General features: G+C 42.6%; 1 protein-coding gene across 10 annotated transcripts; it reads left to right on the forward strand.

Moving 5' to 3' along the window:
- The first annotated feature begins 401 nt into the window (after positions 1–401).
- Positions 402–13,546, forward strand: YPEL5 (yippee like 5). 10 transcript variants are annotated; one of them, XM_068401446.1, is made up of 7 exons: positions 402–493; positions 4,102–4,138; positions 4,245–4,311; positions 4,489–4,640; positions 5,404–5,476; positions 9,521–9,693; positions 11,373–13,546. In XM_068401446.1, the coding sequence occupies exons 6-7, from the start codon at positions 9,553–9,555 to the stop codon at positions 11,595–11,597; spliced, it is 366 nt and encodes a 121-aa protein (XP_068257547.1). In that variant the 5' UTR covers positions 402–493; positions 4,102–4,138; positions 4,245–4,311; positions 4,489–4,640; positions 5,404–5,476; positions 9,521–9,552; the 3' UTR covers positions 11,598–13,546. The 10 variants fall into 10 exon arrangements, with proteins under 10 accessions (XP_068257547.1, XP_068257528.1, XP_068257576.1 ...); XM_068401427.1 differs by lacking the exon at positions 5,404–5,476; XM_068401475.1 differs by lacking the exon at positions 5,404–5,476 and having other exon boundaries at positions 4,250–4,311.
- The last annotated feature ends 279 nt before the right edge of the window (positions 13,547–13,825 follow it).

Here is a 13,825-nt window from a genome sequence, read left to right on the forward strand (position 1 = left end):
GGGAGGAGAGCAGGAGGAGACAGAAGCCCCCTTCCTCCCAGCCAGACCTACGGCGACGTGCTCCTGGGGCGCAGCGAGACCTGCTCGGCACGCCCGGCGCGGCTCCGGCTCTCGGCTCCCGGAGCAAGATGTGGGCGCCTCTGACGGGGCCTCCTGCCCGGGCTGCTGAAGGGAGGCGACCTGGGAGGAGCGGAGGGCACCGGGCTCGGGGCGGCGGCTGACAGGCGCCTGGAAGAGGGGACTTGCCGGGCGATGAAGTGCTGAGCGCCTCCCGGGCCCGCCGCCGCCGTCCCGCTGTGCGCTGCCGTGAGGCGACAGGGGCGGGGCGGGCCGTGAGGCGGAGGAGGCGGAGCCTGCGCGGTGATGATTGACGTGCGCCGGGGGCGGGGCCGCGAGGGGGCGGAGCCGCGCCGCCGAGCCGGAGCGACGGGGCTGTGGAGGGCGGGGGGAAGACACCGGGCACGGAGCCGCCGCTGCTGTTCCCCTGCGCCAGGTAACCGGGCGGGGGGCCGCGCCGCGCCCCCTATTGCCTAGGGAGGCTGGGGCGGGCCGCTGGCGGCTGGGGAGGGAGGTGGAGGCCGCCGCTCCGGGCCGCGGCACTGTGTCTCTCGGGCCGCGGCGGGGCCCTGGGCGAGCCGCTCCGGCCCGGCGACGCGGAGCGGGCAGCGCCGGCCCTGCCTGCACCGGCGCGGCCCGGCGCCGCGACAAAGCACCGGCCTTCCCCCACCGCGTCCCCTCCTCCGCCAGCGTCTCCCGGCGCCGCCTAGCCTTCCTGCCCGGCCCTCCGCCCAGCGCCGGCACGGAGCACCCCCTCCCCGCCGCGGCCACAACTTCCTCCCTCGGCCTCGCACCGCCGGCTCCCCCCCGCTCCGGCGGGGCGGTGGCAACTTTTCGGGCCGGTTCCTGTGCGGGGCCCCGGGCGGGGGAACGAGGAGCCGTGCCCGGGCCCCTCCGCCGCGTGTGTTCCCCCCCCGCCACACGGCTGCGGGGCAGCGGGAGTGGAGATGGCGGGGCTGCCAGGGGGAGCGGTGGTCGGCCCGGGCGCCCCTCACGGCGGCGGCGGCGGCGGGGCCTCCCGTCAGCTGTTTCCTCCTGTTTGTTGTCAAGTTGCCTGCGCTGCCGGCAGCGCCCGGCGGCGGCGCCGGGGGCCGAGCCGGCGGCGGTTGGCTGCGCGCGCCCCCGTGACGGCGCTCAGCTGGGGCCCGCCCCCGCGCGGGGCTTTGTGCGGGGCGGCGGCGCGGGGGCAACGGCCGCGGCGGCAGCGCGCACGCGTGGGCTGGGCGTGGGGATGGCCGTGGCCGCCCCCCCAGCGTGTCTCGGAGCCCCCGCCGGTGGCAGCGGCCGGCGCTCGGGGGTTAGGGTCGCCTCCGCCGGGGGCGGCTCGGGGCGCGGCGCGGCACAGGCCGGCGTTGCCGCGAAGGGTTACGCGGGGGTTAAGCGCCCTGCGGCGAAGGCCGGCGCCCGGTCCCGCCGCTGGCAGAGCGTGGGTCAGCCCCGCCCCCCCTCCCCCCGCCAGCCTTGTCGTGAACCGGCTGCGCTGCCCAGTTGGGGCAGCGGCGGCGTCCCGCGGGGGTGGCGGTGCCGCTTGGCGCATCTCTCTTCTCCCTTCCCGCTTAGAAGGTGCTGCGTGAAGATGTACTCATCGCCGGAGCAGCCCGGAGTAACCCCGTGTCCCTGCCTGACAGGTGGCTCTCGGGGGAGGCCGGTTGTCAGAAATGGAGCTGGGGTCGTTATTTGCTTGTTGAGGTGCTCGCGGCTCGTTCAGCAATGAGCCAGCTTCACCTGTCAGCTCTTAGGCTGGATTTTGCCGTGAAAGTACGGATTCCCAGGGAACTGAGATACTTGGCAAGCGCTTTTTCACTTTGGAAAAGGTTCTAGTCAAAGCAGAAAGGAATGCAGAGGCTGTCATCTGTCTGTTCATTTGTTAGTCTGTGTACAGACCTCGGCTGTACTGTGCAAGCAGATACAGATTAGATTAATCCAGCATGCTTGTTTAAGAATAAAGGCTGTGTTTTGGGCTTATATAGAATTTAATACATTATTTTTCTTTATCTTCTTTAAACACGGTCTTAGGGTTAGATTGGAGGAATAACAAAGCAAGTACGCAAGTCTCATGAGAGAAATACAGGGCATGGCTTCTTCTCCAAGTGGTAGGTGTCGCAGAACAACTCTTGATGTCAACAACTAATGGCAGTAGATTAACTATTAGCATAACTAATGTCTGTGACTGACGGCAGAAAGTGAGGGAACTTGCTCCGTGGTTGTCAAGATTCCCTCATGCGGCTGGTTCAGCTATATAGCTATTTATATAGCTGTATATATAACTATGTAACAGCTATGTATAAATCTTGTTACGTACAGACTTGTTCCAGATAGCTGAATATCAAGTAATGTTTGTGACAAACGAAACTGTCCATTTTTAAGTGTTACTTTCTTTTTCTAATGTTAGTCTTTAGAAATACCATTGTGAGGCTTCTGTCATCTGCTACTTTCACTTCCGTACTTGTGGAAGTACTTAACTTATAGAATGCAGATCTAATTGTTTATATATAGATTTTAATAATAATGATGAGTGAGTTTCACATGTGGCTGCCAAGTGTGTGAGGACAAAAGAAATTGCACCTCAAAGCCCAGCAGAGGAGATGACAAGTAAAAAATCTTGTCTATTCTTGTCATCTGACAGACTGAGAGTTGTACACATGCACACAAATATATATATATATATTTTTAGCATTCCCTCTGCTGGTAGTCATCACAAGCTTGAAGTAGTGTTGTCCAGCTTAGGTCATTGGTTCATGTTTGTTTACTATCATTTGACCTATGTTGAAATCGAGTTGCTCAGCTCTTGCTGAAATATGTAATTCCCTTAAGCGAGATTTAACTTAAAAATATTTTGTTAAATGTATGGAGGAAATGCCTGTACACCGTGGATGTTTGGTAGCAAAGCTGTCTTTAATTTGGAGCCTTTACCTACATTTAGGAGTTTTCCTAGTTGATATAAGAATTTCTTGATGTGACGCACTAAGCATATTGGCAACCTTTCTGCCAGTGGATGTAGTTTGTGTGGAAGTTGGGATGATCAGTCTTTTCATCATTTCTTCAAGGTTAGTTTATTTGATTTCTTTTTTTCCTCCCGTAACTCATGAAAGCATAGGTGTTTTCAGGTGAAGATTTGTATCACTTCAGCAGTAAAATCAATGAATACAGAAAAACTGAATTAGTTTAGCTTTCTGAAAATTGCAGAATGGATTAATAGGCAAAAGTTGTCTTATCTGCTTATTTAAATAAGAATAAATTTATTGCAAAACCAGGAAATAGAGCTTTCTTAAAAACAGTTGAGGAATTGAGTTGAGGGAAGGGAGAGGGGGTACAGGAAGGGAAGGGGAAAAAGGAAGGGAAAAAGAAAGAAGGAGACAGGAATAGTTGCCGCTTTTGGACTCTTTGTGTTGTAGTGAGAAAGAAAATTAATCTGAGTCTCATACCATTTGTAAACTAATAGTTTTATATGTTATCTAGCAAGAGTGTTGTGAGGGTGTAAGTTACTGTGTGGGGGATGCTGAGACACAGGGACTGTATTGAAACAAGCACCCATCTGTACGGCTCTGCTCTCTGTGAGGTGGAAACAAACTACCCTGTATTAGTGTTTGCATACACCAATATAATGTTAACATATTTACATGCCAGTATCCCAATGCTACACTTCTGCCTGACCTAGAAAAAAAGCCAGTTTGCAATAGAAAATTACAGTACTGTAACGTGCACAAATGCAGTTTCATCCCGCAAGGCACCTGTTCTAGACGGGTGCCATCCACTGCATCTGGGCACAGTTTCCATTACTTCGCCAAAGCCTCTTCAGTCATTTGAGTGCATTAACTTCCTTGTGTGATTTGCTGCAGTAGCTGGATGGTTCTAATGAGTATAATGAACTGTTCCAGTTCACTTTCTTTCTTCACATTTGGCTACGTGTGGTGCTTTCTGATAACGGATTCTGCATGTAGGCAGAGGCCAGAGGCTGGGCCCTGCTTACTTCAACGGTCGCAGAAGTCGGTGGCAGCCGGTTGAATCTCAGACTTAAGAGGCTGACTACGTGTGTATTTTCAGATGCACCCCGACTTGTGAGCAGCAGAAACCTGGGAAGGTAAGGAGCAAGTTTTATTTTTTTTTTGCTTACTCAGGGATTCTTTAATGTGTGGTCTTGTGTAGCTGTGCTAAGTATTCTTTTTCCTCTTTTGTCCATCTCTGAGATGAGAAGAGGAAGCTTAAGCCCAGTTCCTGAGATGTGAAGATGTGAAGTTTAAGCCCGGTTCCAGAGTAAGTACATCTTGAGAATGTTTTACTGTGCCTAGGGGAATGCACGGCCCTTTTTCAAGGGGTAGAGAGTGCTTGTTGGCTCACCATACAAAGGAAAATGTTTTTAGTTGGTGAAATGGCGAAAGAGAGGCTGTCATAGTTTTTTATCCTTTAACTAGCAGCTGTTTTCTGTTGTAGATCTGAGATGCAGTAGATGGTGCTGAAGCAACACTGAGGCTCCTGAAATATCCACAGTCCAGTGTGTATATAGAAAGTGCCTGCTGGCTCTCCCAAATGTTGACGGTCCTGTGTCTTCAAGAGATGCACTCTGGGACAAGAAAACACTGACTGTTAGTTTTAAAAGTGTTAATAAATAATTCTTTGTATTACTTTTTGTTCTTTATTGCTTGTGAAGGTAGGCAGATTAGGCAGTACAAATACCAACCAAGCAGTGCTTCAGGTGGTTTCAGCTCTGTGTGCAGACAGTGGCCAAGTTTAAGCTGTTGAACGTCAGCTTGTTGACAGCTGTTGCTCAGTGTTGCCAAAATCAACAGTGAAAGGTGGAAATTTGGGAGCACACTGCTCTAGGAATACATATTACAGCACATAGCCACAGCGCTTGTGTTTCCTGTCTGTCCATGCACTCACTGGGAGAAGTGTGCGAGCAGGAGGTGTTTCACAGTATGACTAAGAAGTTGTATCAAGGTTTGTACTGTCAAAATAATGCACTGTCAGCAAGTTTTACTAGCTGGTAATGATAAGAGCTATCATTGATTGTTCTGCTAAAGGTCCTCTCAAGAATGCAGGTTGATAGTGGTGGTCAGGATGCCAGCTAATGACACAGTGGCATCATCTCTCAGTTCATAGAAGTACCTGTCTCTTTGAACTGTGTAGATTTGACAAGTGGTAGATACTTTATATCCCATTAGTGAAGGTAAATAAATCTGCCTTTTTTACACTGGAGCCGTTAATTTAATATTACGACTTGTTTTTGGTAATTTGCATGAGGGCAGGATCACTAGGACTTCATTACTGACACATACCCAACAAAGAATGCTTAGCTGACTTTAAAGATGAAATCATGGGCCAAAAAAATCTCTGTTCTTTCCTCAGCATTTGGTTTTGTGAATAACCAAGATTCCTGTCCACTGCTTCTGAAAATTCTGCTAGTAGCATGCTGGAATAGGTATGATACGATAGTGTTACTTTCTGGGGTTGTGAATAGCAACAGGGAGCTTGACTGGCTCTCTGAACCAATGGAAGTTATTTTCACTGTTCTTATGTTAGAGAGTGGATGAACGGGTAAGTGTACTTTGTGCGTTTTCCTCATGCTAATTGGAGGATCTTAAGCTTTAGAAATGCTTTAATGTTTCACAATTCTTTGGCTTCTCTTCATTTAAGAGCGCCCTCCCACTGCCTATAAAAGCTGCCTATAAGTGGCTTTTTTCAGATCATTTATGTATGTGTGAACATAAATAGACACCCACACCTTTTACATGGGAGTTGAAAACTATAGGAAAAAAAATTACAGTTATCTTGGGTGATGTTGTACACACCACTTCTGTATGTAAGGGATATGAGCCTGAGAGCAATGGAAAACTGCTTTCCCTTGTTCTGTTGTGCTTCTGTTTTTTCCAGTGTACAATGAGTATACCCTACAGGATTCAGGATCCTTACGTAAGGAGAGAACAGTCTTTATCCGCAGCAAGTACCTTCTGAATTGGTCTTATAAGTGAATACTATGTTTTTAGCTTGGGGGAAAAAAAAAAGGAGAGGGGAGCATGAAATTTTCCCAAGATGAAATTAAATTCTCTACCTTACATGAGAAGAAAAAGCAAAAGTTCCTTGTTAGCTTATTTAGAAAATTCATGATCAAACGTGGTATCTGAAGACTGCCTTACTAGCAGTCATTTTGTAACTTTTTTCCGACTTTTGGTACTGTGAGCAGTAATATAAAGACTAATGTGAGGTGACTAGTTTTATAACACTTCATCTGGACCCTTACAGATTCATTGAAATCCTGTAGCAATCAAAACCGAGAGCTAATGATAGTTGTAGGCTGCTATCTATTTTGACTGAAAACTACCAGGGGGCAGTTAGGTGTAGATGTTATTTTAAATGTTAGACATTCTAGTAGGATTACACTATTTTAGCAGTTTCCTAAAAAAAACCCAAACAAACAAACAAAAAACAAAACAAAACAACCATACTCAGAATCTAGACTGTTTTGATTGTTATAATGCAGATTGTAGAATGTTTTGACTGTTATAATGCAGATTGTAGAATTTAATTTTCTAAATTTTTAAATGTGTATTTGTTTGTTTATTTCAAGAATACATGTTTTCTTATGCACTGTATTCTGAAGCAAATTGTTCCAGTACCAGCTGATATATTAGATTCTGCTGTAACTTTAGTCTGTATTTTCACAGCCTTGTGCTGCCATCAAATGAATCTCACTTTGTCTTTCTGTTGGGACCCAAGTCTTATTGGAAGTTTCTTTCTCATTTAGATACTTGATTGAAGTTACTTTCAGCTTTTGGGGGTGATATAAATAATTGAAGATTTTAGGCCTTGTATTACTAGGCAGGTTTTTAGCCTTGAGTCTTTGAACATATTTCTTTATGCATTTATCTTAGTGTTCAATATCTTTGGGACTCAACACTTCAATCCATGCATAATGCCATATCCAGAAGTAAAACATTCATAATTCTCTTTGACTTCTAATTTGCTTGTAAGAATTACACTTGCACTCTCTTCTGAAGTAATTAAATTTGGGTTTTAGTGACTTTGGGTTACTGCTTTTCTGGGTGCCATAACATGAATTATGTTTTTAGACAGGTGATGTGTTTGCATTTTAAGTGTTCAGATGCATATTTTTCCAAATGGCATGCTTTGCAAGGTTAGTCTGTGTAATGGATCTGTTCTTGTCACTTACCAAGCTTAGTGTTTGTGTGGCTCTTGGTAAGAGAGGGATGTTTTTTGATTTGTTTTATGTTACCTTCTAAAAATACTGACAGGGTGAGCATTGTGTTTACCCTGAAAGAAATACCCCTTTGGATGTTGATTCCACATTTACAATAACTTATGATAAGTTAATTGTTTTTAATCCACAGTATAATCAACACAGAAATAACATTATCCAAGATTAGTAACTATGGCACATGGAGCTAGGCCAAGTGCCTTATGGGCATATCTGTCACAATTGCTTTTATTGCTTGTATTTGTGGTTTCTTCTGGTTGGAGACTTTGGTACTTGTTTATTCACACTTATTGTCTGTTGATTTTCCTTCATGCTGTCACTATTCACATTTTAATTTTTTTCTTTTGCCTTTGCTTGCTAGGAAAGATAAAGGCATATTAGAAAGGTATAATGCTTAGAGAAATTGCAGGAAAATGCTCCCTGTATTTTGAGTGGAGTCACAAGGAGTCACACCACTACACTCAGCTAAGTCTCTGAAATATTTTTGTCAAACTCAAGACCTGTTTTATTTATCCTTTCAAGAAGAGAAGTGAATATTATATCACCTTTAAAGGAGAGAGGCGTTCCATTGCTTTGAATTTTTGTGTATACTTCAGATGGGATGCAGAAGACTAATAGTGATTTGCAAAATCTGAGTGTAAGGAACTTGTGCTAAAATCATTCTGTTCAATATTAGGAACCCTTTTTATTGCCACACGTTGTAAGAAAACAAAGTGGTGAAATAAAGCAATTGGAAAAAAAATAATCATGTGAGTGACTTGTGATTTTCACATGTAAAAATGGCATTTTAAATTTTATGTGTGCAGGTGCATGTTTTAGTCTGTTTGCTTTGTGCATGTCAGAGTAAGCTTTGAGAAACTGATCCCCTAAAACTTGAAATAGGCTTAATTTAGGTATTTGTGCTTCTTAAAGGCATTTGACATAGAATATTCAACTTGATGAGCACAAAATTTGATTACTTTCTCTATGAATGGCACACTATCTCCTGCTCTGAAAAGTAAAACCCACACAACTTTAATATTGCAGTGTGTCAGATTTACTTTGCATTGCTGTGCATGAAAAAAGGAGAGGCAATACTCTTTTCTGATTCCACAACTGGAGCATAAATGGAGGTATATTTAACTTGTTTAACTATAGATGTTTAGTCATAAAACTTTTCTGCAGTTGAAATGGAAATAACATCATCATTTTATTCCTTTGTTATGTTATCTCAACCTTCATGATTTAAGTTTTCAGCTGTCGTCTGATACGTTCAGTGCCTACTCACTAGTTAACTTTGAGTCATTTAAGTTAGATGGTATAAAGTTGCTGAGATAGATACTTCAATTCTCCCAGGCAGTGAAGGGGTTTATTTATCAGGTACTGCAGATCTGCTGCTATAAACTTTCTAAGCTCTCTTTTTCTGCTCATTGGAGTTGCTCAGGTATTTTAGTGATGATGCTTTGGAAGTAGCTTGAGTAAATGACACAGTATTTTTCATTTAGATTAGACAGCTTTAAACGTTTGTATATAAAGCTGTCTGGTGTAAAGACAGGGTGGATTGTTTATTATGAGAAATAGCATCCAAACCTTTCCTATGTTGTTATGTGTATGAAACCAGTAAGTGTCAAGTCAAATACAGTAGCCCAGTCTGCTATACTAGAAGACTAAAGCATCCTGGATGATGGTGGTGTGTGGCTGCATGTCATAAATTGTGCAAAGCTGAGGGGAAGTGACAAAATAAATATGTATTTAAAAAAGGGGGAGGTGACTTGGGAAAATTAAACTATAATTGTCTTGGTGACTCAATGTGCTTCTCAGTGCTTCATTTCCCAGTGCTGACTAAGATGGGTGAGTTGTCAGAAATATACTGGAATGGAATTTCAGTATTGTATTAAAGAGGAAAGGAAAATAGGAAAGAAGTGGAAGCTTTTTAGTGTAAGAAGTGTAGGGTCCAGTAGTGGTCTGCAAATGTCTGAACTATATTGTAAAGGTTTCAGTTCATGTTTTGCTCGTTTAATGTAGTTTGTTTGTATCTAGGTGTGTCATCTTAGTGGTAAGATGGTCACTTTGGGAAAGAACTTGGCTTGATGAGAAAGGATGAATGCAGTCTATAAGTTCAGTAATTCATCTATGAAAGAAAGAACCTCTGCAATCATTAGCTGAATTGGTTTGCAGAATATTCTGCCATATATATGAGGTGGTTTGGGTTTTATTTTTTTTGCTGCAGTGTTTTTTTTACATGTACATGATCTTTCTTTTTGCTTTCAGGTCTTGAGTATAAACTTACATAAGTTCTAAAAATGGGAAGAATTTTTCTGGATCATATTGGTGGCACTCGCCTGTTCTCCTGTGCAAACTGCGACACGATTCTGACCAATCGTTCTGAGCTTATCTCCACTCGTTTTACAGGGGCCACGGGAAGGGCCTTTCTTTTTAACAAGGTTGGTAAGAAGCTGAGGCAGAACTACTATTTGCTTTTAAAAATGAGTTTGTGGGATATGAATCTGTCATTAAAACTAAAAAACTTCTTGGCTAAAGTGTTGTGTAATTGCTGTTTGAATTTTTTAATTTTTATTTTGTTCTATTCATCTGTCTTTGAAGTCAAATTAGGCATTTGCTATTGATGGCAAGCTATCTAAATTAGTTTATCTGCAATACTAAAAGACTGTAAAGAGGATTGTGTCTATAGAGGCATCGTGCCAAAATGCATGGAGTTTTAGCTTTGGAGACTTCTGTAATACGAGCCTCAAATTCACTGTGAGAGTATCTTTTGTTTATCAAAAAGTTTCAAAGGCATTTGCACTTCTACTCAGTTAAAAAAAAAAAGTCTAGATAATATTCTGTTTAATTTCTAAAATGCATTTAAACTAACAGTAGTTTGGCATCTTTAGGTAACCACAATCTCTTTTAACAGGCAATAATATTCTGGTTTAGTTTTTTTTATTATTGATCAAATTTGATTTATTTCAACAGATTGAAATATGAAAGTCATAACTGAGTGAATTGTAGCATTATTTATTAACCCTTCCATATAGACTTGTCCATTAGACTCATTGAAAAAACAGTGATTGTCCTTTGCTTTCTCACAAAGTTCATGGTCATGTAATCATTGGTGTGTTTTGGTTTGAGTTTTTTCTTGAAAGCCATTTGGCCATTGGCAGAGCTGATTCAGGCATCAGTAATGTCTTCACTTAACTGTGCTTGGCCTTGGGATTTCTGGTATGCTGAATCCTGTCAGAAGTGTTTATATGTAAATGTTAGGCTGCATAGCTATGACAGAGCTGTGCATCTGATTTCTTTCTCATCCAGTAAGCACTGGATCCTGGGGTTCAAATTTTTCTTGTGTTAAATAGTGGGGTTTAATCACAGAACTTTGACTTTTAGATTTCTACAGTCAGAAGCCTTGCATCTGAAGCAGAGAGAGCAAGCACAGTCAGATGGAAAGCTGAGAAAGCAGTGCAGCCCCATCTTTTAGAATCCTACCGCATATTAGCAATTTGGATATAGTTCTGACATCAGCTTTTCAACGAATTATACATCCTGGTTCTGTGGCGTTGCTGCCTAAACAAGTTAAAAGTATATTTTAAACCGCCAAGATAGCACACAAAAAAAGTGCATTTTTAATGCCTACGTTCTCAGCCACTGAACCTTGCTTTTGCTTAGATGATTATTTCAAAAGCACCCCAAGATTTTTAAAGAAGTACCTTTTTTAATATTTTGGTTCTAATTTCTGGGAATAAGTAATCACATCATTTGCTAGAAGTGGATTACATATATTACAAGTGGATTAATACCAATTACTTTACAAGCTATCCACCAGGAATTTCTCACCCAAAGTTGAACACAGTACTCTGCACTCTTGTATGTGTTGTGATAGCATTTCATGTCTCACTTAAACAGTGAGGGTTATACATGCCCGTGAAGCACATATTTAAAGTGTTACTGTCTCAAGCAGGAGATTTTCCGGGGCTGTTGTCTTACTACACTGCAGTTTTCAGTTCATGTACAGTGCCACAGGCTCTTTACTTTTAAGGTGTTGATAGTCACGCACATTGTTACCAAGCTTTGCTCTACGCAGACTAATCCTTTCTATTCCCTGTCCCCTGTATATTCATGTCAGGTGGTAAATCTGCAATACAGTGAAGTTCAGGATCGGGTCATGCTCACTGGCCGCCACATGGTTCGAGATGTGAGCTGCAAGAACTGCAACAGCAAACTGGGTTGGATCTATGAATTTGCCACTGAAGACAGCCAGCGCTACAAGGAAGGCCGTGTTATCCTGGAAAGAGCATTGGTCCGAGAGAGTGAAGGATTTGAGGAGCACGTTCCATCCGACAATTCCTGAGGAGACTTGAGTCTCTTCGCAGGTTCTCTTCAATTGAAACTCAAAAATAATAAAATCAACAAAAAAATCTGCTTACATACACTGTCACCTTAGCATCAGAGTCGGATTCATGGACTACAGAGTGGGAAAGATTGTGAGAGTATTTCAGATGGAACCTTCCTTTCTTTATTCCTTTTATATTTGACTTTCCCTCCAGCAGCTGTTTGTAGAAAGAATGTTGTGCAGATGCTGTAACTTTTTCTCTCTTGCATTTACATCTGTTAGATTTGAGGTTGTATCTACAGATACAGAGGGCTAAAAGGAAAATATTTGGGGGATTTGTCTTTTGTTAGAGAGAAATTCAAAGAGTTTTTTTTAGTTTGCACAAACTGATGTCAGCATAAAGTTATTTTAAACCTACAGATGTTTTTTAAAAAGTATATTCCAATTTTTGGCTTAACTTTTTAGTTAGGGTGGTTTTGTTTTTTTTGTTTTTTTTTTTTTTTGTTTTTTACCCAGTCTTTTCACCTGATTTGCTAGCTAAAGTAAAGAGATCCGAATTTGTGCCAAGTGCTAAAGGTTCAGTGTTGGTACAGCTTGGGCTGGCCCTTGTGCCATATTCTTGTTGAGGTTGATTGGTAGCACAGAGCCCATTATTTCCTGTCATTCTTGACCCAAAGATGTCCCCATTCCTTGTTTATTTGTGAAGTCCCATTCACCATGTAAACTGGTGTTGATTGGAAACTATTCTTGAAATAGGGCAAAACTGCTTGGCTTTTTTTAACTTTAACTAATGTAATGTATAAACATAGTAATAATATAAAATAATAGTTGTCTGTTTAGTCTTGTGTTGCTTACAGAGCAGAAGTTGTGTTTATAATGATAGGGATCCACTGAGAAGCTACTGTTTCAGTAGTAATTTTTTTTCGTTTCTCTACTAATCTCATTAAGTAGACAGGCAATTGCAAATCTTAATTCTTCTTCCAGTAGCTTTCTTTAAACCCAGAACTTCCTAATTTAAACACAGCTGCTGTGTAAAAGGAGAAGATTGCCAGCATGTTTGTTCATGCCTAGAGTTATGCAATCGGCATCTCTTGAAAAGATTAACTTAAACAGCTTGTTTTCAAATGCTGCTTCTGGTGTTGAAACCTTTATCTTTCAACTTTGTTGAACCTTTTCATTGTGATGTTACGTTTTTATCTTTCTGGGCAGTAGTACATGTCAGCCTAGTAGTAACTAGTGACTTGGATTCCTGCTTTCTTCTTGTAGAGGTCAGCTCTGTTTAAACCAGTGATCTTGCTTGCCTTTTTAGCAAAAATGCTCTTCATTAACTTAACTCAGGGGTGCCCAAACACTTTCATTGTGTCTGAAGCCATAAGGTAAGATCTTAAGGGCTGAAATTTATTTGAATGTTAGATACGTATGATTCCTGATCAAAGATGCAAGTTTATTTTTTTTCTTATTGGATAAATTGTGGTCAACGTGAAATAAGTTACCCACAGACATGTAAGAGGGGGGGGGAAACCCCACCCAACCAAACGGATCTGGGCTCTGACCTTTCAGAATGACTTTTCTCTACTAGCCACAGCTCCGTATCTGAAACTAAAATGTGGAGGGTGACTGTGCAGAGTATTTTTCTTTTTTTTATTTTTTGGTTGCCGAGTGGCAATTTGGACACCCCTGACTTGAATCTACTGCCTTGTTTAATGGAAAATTAGCTTTATTATAGAATTGTCACATAGAAGGAAAACAGAGTAGATCACATACCAGAGCTGTGCTTGAATCAAGCTGCTTAAACAATAGTGTACTTGTGCCTCAGACGAATCAGTTTTTGCACTGAGTACAGTAGTACCCCATTATCTTGTACTTCTGTCCTTCACAGGCCCTAAAAGCCCCATTAGCATGGTTCTCTGCAGTACTTTTCTTGTACTTCTGACATTACAGTACAATAAAGTATGTTTTGTCCTGAATTGATATTTGCCGTTCTTTTTGTGAGTAATTTTTATGGAGTCTCATCAACTGACTTAACCTGTCTTTCATTCCCTACATTCAGTAAATCATTGTGTTTCTACAGCACAGCAACAAGCTGCTGTTGAGCATCTCTCTCTGAATAGGTGGTGTTCTGTTGGTTTTGTAAGGTGCTAAGTAAAGCTTCATGCATACCACTTGGACACTTGAAAGCCTTCAATTTACTCCTGTAAAAAAATAAAACCAGGAAACTGCTCATTTAATTCTGGGTGCCAAATGTC

Source organism: Nyctibius grandis, chromosome 1 (assembly GCF_013368605.1).
Source record: "Nyctibius grandis isolate bNycGra1 chromosome 1, bNycGra1.pri, whole genome shotgun sequence".
Classification (NCBI taxonomy): Eukaryota; Metazoa; Chordata; class Aves; order Nyctibiiformes; family Nyctibiidae; genus Nyctibius; species Nyctibius grandis.

What these genes read in the sequence shown, in the direction of transcription:
- YPEL5 (XM_068401446.1), top strand. Translation starts at nt 9,553, where the DNA reads ATGGGAAGAATTTTTCTGGATCATATTGGTGGCACTCGCCTGTTCTCC. An exon ending in GGGCCTTTCTTTTTAACAAG is followed by an intron (nt 9,694 to 11,372) that starts GTTGGTAAGAAG and finishes TATTCATGTCAG; the next exon opens with GTGGTAAATCTGCAATACAG.